The sequence below is a fragment of the Columba livia genome, chromosome 11, assembly GCF_036013475.1.
Source record: "Columba livia isolate bColLiv1 breed racing homer chromosome 11, bColLiv1.pat.W.v2, whole genome shotgun sequence".
Classification (NCBI taxonomy): Eukaryota; Metazoa; Chordata; class Aves; order Columbiformes; family Columbidae; genus Columba; species Columba livia.
In genome coordinates this window covers 14,800,060-14,813,027 of record NC_088612.1, presented here as the reverse complement: position 1 = coordinate 14,813,027, position 12,968 = coordinate 14,800,060, and the positions used below count along the sequence as shown (strand labels likewise).

At 38.0% G+C, this 12,968-nt stretch overlaps 1 protein-coding gene across 7 annotated transcripts in view; it reads left to right on the top strand.

The window, feature by feature from the left end:
* The window catches only part of MYO1E (myosin IE), a 114,632-nt gene that overhangs the window by 81,861 nt on the left and 19,803 nt on the right, over window positions 1-12,968 (top strand). For all 7 annotated transcript variants that reach the window (XR_010475240.1, XM_021299403.2, XM_065075988.1 and 4 more), the window contains 7 exons: window positions 1,186-1,272; window positions 2,377-2,544; window positions 3,300-3,385; window positions 3,990-4,071; window positions 4,868-4,974; window positions 8,756-8,854; window positions 12,622-12,766. Coding sequence is in view for 6 of the 7 variants with exons in the window: in XM_021299403.2 (XP_021155078.2) it covers window positions 1,186-1,272; window positions 2,377-2,544; window positions 3,300-3,385; window positions 3,990-4,071; window positions 4,868-4,974; window positions 8,756-8,854; window positions 12,622-12,766 (774 nt within the window). In the remaining variant the exon portion in view is untranslated. The remainder of the gene's footprint in view (window positions 1-1,185; window positions 1,273-2,376; window positions 2,545-3,299; window positions 3,386-3,989; window positions 4,072-4,867; window positions 4,975-8,755; window positions 8,855-12,621; window positions 12,767-12,968) is intronic.

Here is a 12,968-nt window from a genome sequence, read left to right as displayed (position 1 = left end):
TGAGTTTTTTAGTTGGTGGAAAAACTGAGGTTTCATCTTCTATTAACAATAAGATTTGCCTTGTTAAGCAAGATAAAGAAAAAAAACCCCTTTGTTGGCTAACCCTAAAACTGTAAACCACATCAGCTACAGACATTTATTCTGTGATACAGTGGTATAGAAGTGAGTCCGTCAAACAACGTACTAATGCAGTCATATGACTGCCCAGACTGCTGCATAGTCTGACTCATTGACAGAAATGGAAAACTGCTTGGTTCCATTCCTGTGCTTTTCTTGGACATGACACAGTTAAATGGGAATACTTAATTTCCTCCACACCATTTTTCTTTTTTAAAAATATATATGGATATATGAATGAAATAGATTACTGAGCCAAATGCAAAAATACTTCTGCAAAAATATTTGCAGTTCTCTGCCCATAGCCTTACTGCAAAACCTCACTATACACAAATGTGAGCTACTGCACGGGAGGGCAGACAATGCAGCAGAGACAGAGGCATTGTCTACAGCATGAGCTCAGGCCTGCCACCAACTTCAGGACAATGTTTTCAAGAATGCGCTTACACAATTGCCTTTGTGTAAACCTAACTGATGATTGCAGCTGAGCATACAAATGACCTGCTAGATGCAGGCAACTGAGTGCATCAGTTCAATCAATTTTTAGTATGATGTTTTTCCCCAGACAGTGTCTAGGTGTCTTTATGGTTGCCATAATTGTGTACAGAAATACAGAGTTGTGTCTCCATTTCACATGCATTTCTAAACACATTGGTTTTGGGGATCTGACCCTTGATACGCCTGTCACTATTGTTACTTTTAAAATAGATTAGGATATGGATGATGAAGTGCACTGTCAAGATACTGTAAAAGTCACATTGTTAGTATTTGCAAAGTGCTTTGACAGTGAATGCACTGCTGAAATATTCTTGCTCTTCTTAGTAACTACTCAAGGGCTATGAATGACAAAAGAATGTGTGGGGAGAAGGATTCCAGTTCATCTCTCAGGCAGCAGAGAGCTGGATTTAACTATCATTAGGGTCATTTCTTCCACCTTCCCCCAGTCACACGTTTGACAGGTGTTTCTGAACACAAGCAGCGCAGAGTGCGTCTGTATGTAGTGCATGTAAATCTAGTGCTGCGTCCACAGTGCAAAGGAATATTTGTGTCTTTCTTTTCACTTAACAGGAAGAATATGTGCAAGAAGGAATTAGATGGACTCCAATTGATTACTTCAACAACAAAATCGTGTGTGACCTTATAGAGAACAAAGTGGTAAGTATTTAGAACAAACAGATGGAAAAAACAAGATTTTCTTTAAAATAATTGGGCAACTGCTTTGCTGTCAAGAACATTCATAGGAAAAATGCAAATACTGTTGTTCAGTTACTGAGTCATACTAAGCCTATATATAAATCTTATATAACATGTCTTATAAGAGCTCTAAGATATATGTTATCCAAGATATTGACCAAAAAGAGAAGCATAAGATAGCATGACTGATGTGTGACTAAAAAAAAAAAGATAAGGAGTGAAATTAAACTTTTTTTCCACCTAAATTTATCATGAACTTCACGACATATTCTGTACATCGGATGAGGCTCTCTGTGTCCCTGGGAAGATATATTTCAGTTTGGGGAAGCTACAGCACTGGCATCCTTTGTGGTACTGTTGCAAATAAAGCGAAAACCAGTGAAGAGGAAGCAATAGGAAGTGTTGGAGATAAAAGAAATTTTGTGTGTCTGCTGCACAGAATGTTCTGCAATTTAAAGTCTTTATGTTCTAATTTGAGGTGACAGCAAATGTTGAGTTGTCCTTTAGGGCAGAAGTAGGTTGTTCTTCAGCTAATTCTTTGTCCTCATGTAGGCCAGATAATTTTAACAGCAGCTCAAGTACTATAGTGACTTGTGCCTGAATACACATTCAGATTTTACCCACCTCCTACCTGTATCAGAATAACTAGGAAGAAGACAGGTTTTCTGTCACAATCTTAGATACTTTGCTGTAGATTTGTCCAACTACAGCATGTGAATTTAAATACTTACCTCAGACATACATTTATGTTTTGGTGGAATGAGAAAGTAGGTTGCTTTGTGAAGGAATTAAAAACTTAAATGTTGGGCATTTTGTTGGTTTTTTTTTGTGCGTTGTTTTTTTAAACAGCAATCATTGTTTTCTCCATCATTTCCTACTGTCACTATCACTACAAAAGTAGTGTGTCTCAAACTATTTGCATGCTGTGTACAAATGAATCTCTACTATGAACTCCACTGAGGGGGAATTCTTCTTGCTCTGACTTTGCTCTAGTGTTTTTGAAACTGGCATAATAATTTTTTCCTGACTTTTTGCTGTTTTTGTTATTCTTTTCCAATGCATTAGAATCCCCCAGGGATTATGAGCATTTTAGATGATGTGTGTGCTACAATGCATGCAGTGGGAGAAGGAGCTGACCAAACACTGCTTCAGAAACTTCAGATGCAGATTGGGACTCATGAACATTTCAACAGCTGGAACCAGGGATTTATCATTCATCATTATGCTGGAAAGGTAATACGGAAAATCATCACTGAATTCTATGTAACGTATTTATAAAGAAAAAGAACAGTAATGAAAGGAAGGGAAGCCATGTAGAGGGCTGTTTGCTTTCAAATAGTCAGATTATCTCAGGAGATGGTGTCCACCTTTCACAATGTAGGGAGCTTAGAACAACTATGCCCTAACATATGTCCTTTACTTAGGAGAGATGAGTTTGGGCCTTGCTGCTATCAAACATAGTAACTGGAACTTAGTATTAAATGTAATAAGTAAATGCTCCTAGTTTTTATTCATTATCTTAATTGTTGGTTATATTAGCAGTGAATTTAAAGAATTCAGTTATAAAGATGATCTGTAGGTGATGATATACTAATAAAACTGGGAACAGAATGTACAGTTCAGTCTCCTTTGGGTATATTTCTCAAACTATTAATGATTTCCTGCAGATATAGTTAATAACAGTAAACCCATAATATGCAAAAAATTTTCTTCAATAAAATTTCATATTAAATTAACTTATGTCATATTTCATTCACTAGCTCCATAACAGTCTTTTCACTGAATTTAAATATGTGGATGAGATTACTTTGTTGTGAAAGAGTTAACTAATAATATATGCAAGGATTTAGTGATCATTGTAGTATCTTTAGGTTATACCAGACTAGCCGAAACGTTCAGAACAGCTACTGATGAGGACAGGATTTCAATTTTCTTCAATTATTGGGTTCTCAACTTACCACAAACAATCAATTTCCACCTTGGCCCAGGTATCTTATGATATGGATGGATTCTGCGAGAGAAATCGGGATGTTCTTTTCATGGACTTGATTGAACTCATGCAGAGCAGTGATTTGTACGTAAGCAAAACTTGCTTAAAGCTAGGAATAACGTGTTAGTTCAGATGGATACAGAGGGCCTGACTGCACCCCTTTGCAACTTGTGAACTCATTTGCATAAAAGTGGGAATAAAGCATTGCTGCAGTAGAATAGTGTCATTTGCATTATATTGACCTTCATTTTCTGGAAATCTGACAAAGTAAGGTACTGCAGTGTCACAGGCAAATGGTGTGTGTAATAACAGCCATTTGTTTTGGCCTCAAACAAGGTCATCAGTGATTTGGCATTCTCTCAGAAGAGGCACTGTTTTAGCATATAAAGTAACATCTTGTTGTTATGTATTTTAATTAATTGAAGATTACTTTTTAAGAAGTGCGTGTTTCTTCCAGTCTAGAAGTCTGGTATCGCATCTTCCAAGGCTCACTAAAATAGCAAGGGATCTCTACGAGTAATGAAGCTCATGGAAAATACTAATCTTAAAATAGATTTGATACAACTCCAGATTAATAGAAATAGCCATTTATATTCTCCTCAACTATCAACTTTTACAGCATATTCCTTGATATTCCTGCATTGAATTGTCTTTCTACGCCAACATTATTTTATTGATTCTTCCCTAGGCCTTTTATAAAGGCTCTATTTCCTGAAAATCTTCAAGTGGACAAGAAGGGCCGTCCTACCACTGCGGGCAGTAAAATCAAAGTACGTCTAGTTTTGCTGTGTTAGTATGTGCATATGCGGGTGTGTTTTTGTGTGGATACCTAAAAATAAAAGTTGTCTGTCCAGACATTTGTAAAGGTAGGCATCAGGACTGTCTTTACTGCGAAGCAATGCATTGTTTCAGCTGTTAGAATGGTGTTTTGCCCAGCATTACTGTCCATTAGATGTCTTGTTCAGTGGCATTCTACGGCAATGAATTTTCCAAATGAGCGACTGACAGTCATGATAACAGTACTTGTCGTGTGCATAACGAATGAGCCCCTTCACTCAGCCACTTGATGTCCTACTGGTCTCCTTTATCGTGCAGCAATGAGGCAGCACCTGATCCAACGCACACAAAGTCAACAGGAGTCTTCCTATAGGCCATAAGGTGCCTTGAATAAAGCAGCAAGTGTTAGAAGGCAAGCATCTTTTTGGGGGCTGGCTGTAAAATATATTCTTAGATTACACATTTGCAGACTTTGGAAATAGATATTTTATCAGCCTCTTTCCTCACATGCCGTCCTGACAGTCAGGTCCACCTGATGCATTCCTTGTCACTCCATGTTTTTATGTAACAGTTTTATATAGTATTATGTAGCTGGAGGTAACGGTGCCTTCTATTACAGATTGTTTTTTCATGAGGTGCATATTATCCCAAGACACTTTGCCTGAGAAAGACCAAAGTCAACTGGATCCTGTCAAGTGAATCATCAGCAGATGGCTGATAATTTTAGAATTCTCTCACAGGATTTACCCTGTCCAGCTCAGATCCTGTTGTTTTCCCTTTATTTTACAGAAACAAGCAAATGACCTTGTTGGCACCCTGATGAAGTGTACGCCCCATTACATCCGCTGCATCAAACCAAATGAAACAAAGAAGTCTCGAGACTGGGAGGAGAGCAGGTATGGATAAGCAGAGTATGTGATGAGAAACAGTCAAAAAAAGCCATAAAAATTCCTAATTTGTAATCATACTGCCTACAGACAAACAGAACTAGCTACTATAAAACCTTCAGAAATGAAATCTGGGATGACCTCTCCTATACTTTGAAGATAAGCTGTGGTCACTTTGTCTAAATCAGCAATTTGTATATGTAGTTCTTGGCTTTTCTCGTATCAGTTATGAATAATCAACATTTGCCTAACAGTAACATAATGGGTATATTAAAAACTCAGTCTTCCATGTAGAATTTGCACACCAAATGCATTATATATCAATTCTAACTTTTGCTTTATGCTTTGAAAAGAGCTTCTATTTATGTAGCTAAAAAGCCAGCAGAACGTCTGTATCTGCTTTTATGTATCAACCTAACCAAAAAGTCTCTGTACCCAAGAATGCAAAAGGTTTCTTTTTCAGTTGACTTTTAAGTTTCAGTAGCCAGCTCTTCAAAGAGAATTCATTAGAATATCATATCAGGTGGTTATATAGACATTGAATAGATGTGTAAAACATCAGCTTGGTTTCTCTCATCTGTTTTGAGGCATCTTTAAGTACATGATGCTTTATAGCATATTCCTGTTATCTGAAAAAAGATGCTCTTTTTTCACTGAAGCAGGTGATCAGTATGGTATGTATACTATTTGAGGTCCTAATATAGATAACATTCTTACTATCTACCAACTACTTTTGGTATCAGTAAAAGTGCTGATAAAGCAAGTGGTTAATTTTATCACAGTGAAACAACTCCTCTGATAAAAGTCTGATAAAAAGCATTCCTGACCATATCAACACCACACCAGCATTCATTTCCTGCCACTTGACATGCAGATGTAGAGCACTTACAGAAGCCGCAGTTGGGGCTGCACTTGGAAGTGCCATTTGGGTCTTGGCAGTAAACGCAGACCATCTTTCTCTAGCCTTTCTACCCCTAAAAATCCAACTATGCAGCACTTCATTCTCCACCCATACTGGGGACCAAAAGAGGAAAGTAAATAATCTCGGAAAAAGTATGTCTAAAACTTTTACCTGTAAGTTAAAGGGCTTTTAAAATCAACCATTTACATATTGGAATTCAAGCCAGTTGTTGTGGAAGGTGTTGCTAGGAAACCAGTGAAACAAACAAACAAAAACGTAGTCCTGAGAAAAGGCCAGCTTTCAGGAAACCCCTTTTGGAGCAAAAATGGGCAAGGTTTCTTCTTCGTTTTCCTGTAATGAGGATGATATTTGGCAAATGCAGCAGCTACTGAGAACAAATGAAATACCAAGGATTGTGTACTCAAACTCAGACACAAGTAGAAGGAGTTCTTATGATGGTAATCCTTCATCTCTCTTTAAAAATGCTGATGTTCTCTCCCATTTCAAATAATGATTTCCCATATGTTATACTGGGACCCCACGTAGGCTACCACTGTAACAGTTAGTGACATGTCTGGGGAAGAGAAATTTGTATGTGTATGACAACTGAAGCTTGAGTTAAATTTTGTCATTTTGTGATTTAACTGTGAGAAAGTTTGTTGTTGAGGGAAATACAAAAACTGAGTTTGTGATATTTTGCTGGATGTTGGTTTAGGGCTTTTTGTTTTCTTCTGTGATCACTTAATACTGCAACAGCCAGTGTGATGGGCACAGTATATCTACTCTGCGTAGTAGTAGCCTGCTACTAGACAGTGAAAATGGGAAAAAAAAACCCTTCACAAAGCCTGTCTTACTTCATGCTCACAGAAGCCATGTCCCTCCAGCTTTGTACTGCTGTTGAATAATTCCATAATATTTAGCACTGAAACATAGACCTTGTGTAATATTTAAACCTTGGATAATAGCTTAGTTATTCAAAAAATCAGGGTGTTCTTGAAATGTGTTTTTGTTCAGGTCCTGGCACAGCCACTTGGACTTGTATTCAAAATTGCTGCATTAGCTGAATTCCCAGACCCTGACCTGCTTGAGGTTGATGCCTGGAAGGAGAATTTCAGTGTGCCTTTTCTCAGAAAGAAAAGGAAAAACAGGAAAATGTCTCAAATTCTCTGTTGCTGGACACTAATACTGGCAGGACAGTAAGAAAGTGGGAGGAATACTGTTGCTCCAGTGCATTATTCCAGATGTGAACAGGAGGGAAAGCTATAAACAGGAAAATATATTTTTGTCCACCAACTTTCTACTGTACCAGAATTCTTGGAGTGGGTACAAAATATTCTTTATTCCTTGAACACAGCAAGATTAAAATGTGCAGTATTTTTATTATAAGCTAAAACAGTGGTATAACTTACTTAGTAAAATATCTCTCATAACTGCTCTTTAAAAAAAAGGAAATAACTAAAGGGCTTTTGTCATTTGCAGCATGGGATTTCAATTTTTTCCCCTTTATACTCTGAGTCATGTGAAAAGAATGTCTCAACCAAAAAAAAAAAGGGGAAAAAAAAATCAATGGGCAAAACACTTCATATTGAAGTGTAACATTTCAAAATAGCTACAGAAATAACACTGAATTAACCAAGAGTTTTTCAGGATTTGAAAAATCTTTTGTAAAAATCACAAAATAGTAAGGCTCGCTTTTTTCTATTACATATAAATAACTGCCCTTTTATAAACTTGCAGAACTCAAAGTCTTAACAACTCCTATATTTCTTATTGAAAGCTAAAGCTTCTATAATTTGCCCTCTAAAAGAACAGCAGAGGCCCCTGAACACCACATTTCAGTTAAAAACTGACATAGCCTCTTCCAGCCATGACTTAGATGAGGAAATGAAGGACATGCAAAGGAAAGCTGCAGGAGTCATACATTGTTAAGGAAGTAAACTGAAATTCTTCAAATCAAAACTCCAAACATTAACTAGTAGACTAGCAGGGTATGTGAGAAGGAACATCAAATAATGTACCACAGCTCCAGAAAGAGGAAAAGGTGCCAGAAGGAAGCCGCCTTTTTTTTTTCTGCTTGTGGTTGTTCTGCTTTGAGATTCATGTGGGCATATTTGTTCCCTTTTTAGAACCTAAATTAACATGTTTTGCATGAGGGAACTGTAATGGTGTTGGGATAAGGAAGTTTCAGTTCACACGTGCAGCAGAGTCCTCTTTCTGTGGGACTGGTACCAGCTCAGTTGGTGTTTGTCATTGAAGTGTGCCATGGACAGACTTACAGGCATGCTTCAGCCAGTCTTGTGCCTGTCCACAAATCCTTCCTGTGCAGCATGGTAACGTCAGGAGGAATGCTAGCTTTTCAGGAATATACTGGCCTTCTCATTCTTTGTGTAACGGAAGTGTGGCATCTGGGGCTTTCTCCAGCATCAGATTTGGTCCCTTTTCCAGAACAAACAGAAAAGAGCTGCTGTCTGCTACTGTTGATATTTGAGGTTTGTAAAACACAGGTGAAACCTACAACAGAAGAACATGAAACTATTTCCTGCACCCTTAGATACCAACTATGCAGGTGTAATTGTATAGGTTGTAGTTATTTAGCCTTTTATGGGTAATAATAATAGACAAGAAATTTATACACAACTTAGATGGGAAGTTAAACTCTATAAAAATGCTAAACTTGCTACATACATTTCAGTAATGTAGTCTACCTCCTTTAATATTTTTCCTACCATGCAGTGTGCATGGTAATGCCCAAGAATAGATTGATGTACCTGTGTATGAATTTTAGAACTCAATAGTCTTTAAACATGATACAGACTTCTAAGAATACCTCAATCTACAAATACGCTGAAATAAAATGGATTGTAAATCTTGCACTGTTTTTCTCCGCAGGGTAAAACATCAAGTGGAATACTTAGGTCTGAAAGAAAACATTCGCGTAAGAAGAGCTGGCTATGCCTACAGGCGGGTGTTCAAGAAGTTTTTGCAGAGGTAGGGCAATACTCCTTTTGAACTATTACAGCACAATTGTTTACATGATGAGGAGGAAAACAAGAAGTTGCAAGTGTTGAAAGCTTCTCATTTCCCACTTACCCTTTTTCTCCCATTTACCTTGCTCACAATCTAGGTTACACAGAGATTTCTTAGTGTCTTAAAGATTGGCTTTATGTCTTTGAAAGTCTCTTCATATTTCTGTAAACCTGCATAAGAACTCAGTGCTTTTTGTAGCGTTATAGGAGGGTTCCTCAAAGTTAGAGAGTTAGGGGAACTTAAGAGTTGTGAGCTGTAGAGCCTGGAACCTGAGTGCCTAGCTGCCAGCCTTTGTAAAATGTTACTGCTCTTGCTCACCCAAGGGCAGAAGACAGGTAAAGAAAAACATGGCTGCCATTCAGATGTAACTAGTGACCTTAGCTTAAGTTGCTCCTTACGTCCTTCCCCTGGTGTTCTAGCAGCTGAGAATGGTTACAACTTAAACCACTGCAGCTGCTCACTAAATGAAAGCAAGTCAGAGCTCTGTACCACCAATCCTTTTTTCAGTATCTCAGGATCAGCTGCTAAGATGATTAACTACCTCCACTAGCTAATTAAATCCTCTTAAATAAGAGTAATTTCAAGATTTATACAACATTTAGATCCTGGTTTTTAGAAAATTGAGACCTACAGCTAATAAATGCCCAAACTGGGGAATTACATGACAAATCAGATTTCATTGGAAGTCTTTGTGTTGTGTTTGAGAATATAAAACAAAAAACCCAATAAGTTGTTGCAAGGAATGGAGTATAATTAATCAGACAGCTCAGAACAAAGCCATTGATAGTACTTCATTATAATGCGGAGAAAGTTCTAACCAATAGACAGACCTAAAATATCTTCCAAGTGTGAACTCAATTTTAATTATGGAACAATTTAAAATCAATTTTTCTTCATGATCTTCAAGCTCAGACATATAAACATTATATGCTTCAGGTTGCATTAGTTAACAGAGTGTGTTGGTGATGCAGAATAGCAGGTTAATAATGTGTATTAAGTCAAGCCTCCACAGGCCTCACTGCTTGTGAGGGCTGTGCAGGTCTAGATATCTGCCTGAGAGGTCTGCACAAAGGAAAGCTACCTGGTACTCATAATAGATTTCTATGCTTTATCTGTAGACATCTACAAGCAACTGAAACCATTTGTTATGGAATTAATCCATTTGTTTCAAATTAGTCTTCTTAAATGTAAGATTTTTTATGAGTAAAACTCTTCCTGCAACCTTTCCATTCACAGTTCTGTAGCATCCAGAACAAGCTGTGTTCTGACAGCCTGAGTCAGTGTGAGTAGACGGGCTGAGGCATGGGAGGGCCAGGAAGTGCATGCTTGGACACTTGTTTGCATTGGGAGCTCCTTGGCAGCTCCAGTAAGTGGAAGCTGAATAGACTTTTATGTACTTTTATGTACAAAGTTTACATTTGCATGCAAAAAGCCACAGTCTCTGAAAAGGCCTATGTGTTTCAGAGCATAACCAGTCTGAAAGCTCAACTCCATACTCCCACATTTAGACATAGGACATAATTGCTCACTCTAAATATATACTAGGTAACTTTTGGGGGGCAGTCATGACTTGAAATTGTTTCAGAAGCATTTTAAGATCACAGTACTTGTGCCGAAATCCTGTGTAAGATCAAATTACACAAGCCTGAAAAACCTAGATATATGTATATTGACATGACCAGTTTAATGAGAAGCATGCGTAAGTACACTAAACTGCTATTTCTAAACGCCAATGAAAAATGATGGAATTGTCATGTTATAAACTTGTAAAATTCTTAATTGGTGCATGTTATAGAATAACTTGTTTCTTCTGCCCTGTAGTGTTGTCACACCAGTAAAACGTATGAAGTTAGAGTTAATGGAAAAGGAGAATTTAAAATGTATTCTTATTTTGTAACCCAAGAGCTTTACTTATATTAAAAGGCCTTAAGTCATGTTTTTCCTTGTGCCCTCCTTTACAAATTATTTCCTACATCTTCTGAGCTGTAACTTGCTGAAATGTAGCATCAAATTCTGTTGTGTGGAAGGTGGTAGCCGTTTCAAATGCTTTTCTTAACATCAGCTCCCTTAAATTCAGACTTGCTTAGGCCCATCTGTACAACTATACTGCTGGCAGTATGTGGTGAACCTGCAAAAGAGGCTGTTAATTAACTAAGTTGGGATTTACTGGAATTTACAACTCCATACTAGGTTGCATCTATTTATGCTATAATAATAAAAGCATACACATCAGCTGTAAACATAGTTATGTATAATATACTTCTATATTTAGCATGGTAGAAGAGCTACTTTGTTACACCATCATGCATAGTACCTGAGCATTTGTTAATTATTAATAGATTTAAACATAGCAGCAGCAGACCCTTTAGAATCCTACTGAATTATTCATAAGTTAACTTTCCCTTTCATATACTTGCTATTCAGAGTTGTTTGGTTTGTGTGATGTGTTCCTGTTAACTGTTTGCTATTTTTCTTTGTGTGGTATTGTTATTTAAGTTGCATGAAACTGTTTCTGCTTCTTGGCTGGATAACATTTTAGATATTACAAGAACGAGTGACGACCATTCTCTTAATTTTCTAACAATTCCTTGTGTGTTTTTTTTGAGAAAATTTTATTAGGAACTGCTTAAATCTTTTTAAGAAACAAGAACTTTGGAATTACAACAAACTGAACTACATACTTTTTTCATTAGTTGAATAATTTTACTAAGAAGTTTGTATAACTCAAATACCCTTAAGGCACTTAAAAAACAGTTGTCAAGAGTAAAGAAAATAAAACATTTTGGGGAGAGGTTTGTCACATCTTTAGCTGTTCTCCAGTCTCATAGTCAAAGGAATCTAAATAGCTTGTGCTAGAGAGGTTACTTGTCCATTGACATGCTGAGGCCACTAAAGCCCATCAGTGCTCCTTGGTGGGCAGGGGAACAAGGCAGCTTTGTAACTCCAGCCTGGCAGTTCCAAAAGCCCAAGTTAAGCCTGAAAAAGTGTGAAGTTTAAAAGGTACTGCAACCAAGCATCCACCTCATTTGCAAGGCTTAAAGAGAATGAGACAGAAGACTACTCACCTCTTACTGTCAAAGACATGATATTATAGCACCTTCCTGCCTCCTTCCCTTGCCCCTATTGTGCTCGGTTCTGGTGTTCCCTCCAGGTAGCACCAGCATCACTGTATCTTTCCCCTTGTATCAGAGGGCAAGCCAAAGGCTTTCTGTGATAAAGCCAAGAATGGCTCCTTGCTAAACACAGAGCAGCTGCTGAACAGGTGGGTTAGGAGCATGAGCTGCCCACTTGCTTGGAAACACAAAAGGCCTTTGTAAGAGTTAAGTCAGAGAGAAAAGGATTAAGTGGAAAGTTGGCCACACATTTAGGAATGAGTCTCAAATACCAAGTGTGCAGGTACTTAAATCTGGACCATAAGTCATTGCTAGTAAATGAGCTTGCCCTGAACTTAAGGAGGTGAGAGCAGAACCTTCTGTAATTAACTACTGCAGTTTCCAAATAGTAACATAGCATCTGGCAACTCCTGGACGCTGTTGCCCTTCTCATTGCAGTTGTTTGGTCTTGCTAAACAAGTGATATCTTAATACTGTTCATCTTCCCACACTCCAAGCTTCTGTAAGTCCCACCAGAATTGTCAGCCCTCCCCCCAGGTTAATACTGACTTAGATTCAGTGGTATTCTGCTGCTGTTTGATGTCAGGTTTTAATCTCTTCTCCTTGGTGTTTAAGGTATGCCATTCTGACCAAAGCAACCTGGCCTTCCTGGAAAGGAGAAGAGAAACAAGGAGTTCTCCACCTGCTTCAGTCAGTCAACATGGATCCTGACCAGTACCAGCTTGGGAAATCCAAAGTTTTCATCAAAGCTCCAGAGTCTGTAAGTGTGGCAGAACGTGAGTCTTCAAATACAAAACTGTTTTGCTGAAATAAATGGCCTGCCCATGCAGAAGTTGAGCATGATATCTGCTAAGGTGGGAGAAGCATAAGAATCTAAGTCAAGCTGGGCAGTTATGTCACGTGCCTCAAGGCTGTACAGGGATTCTAGGCACTGTTATAATGGGCACAGTACAGAAGGACCC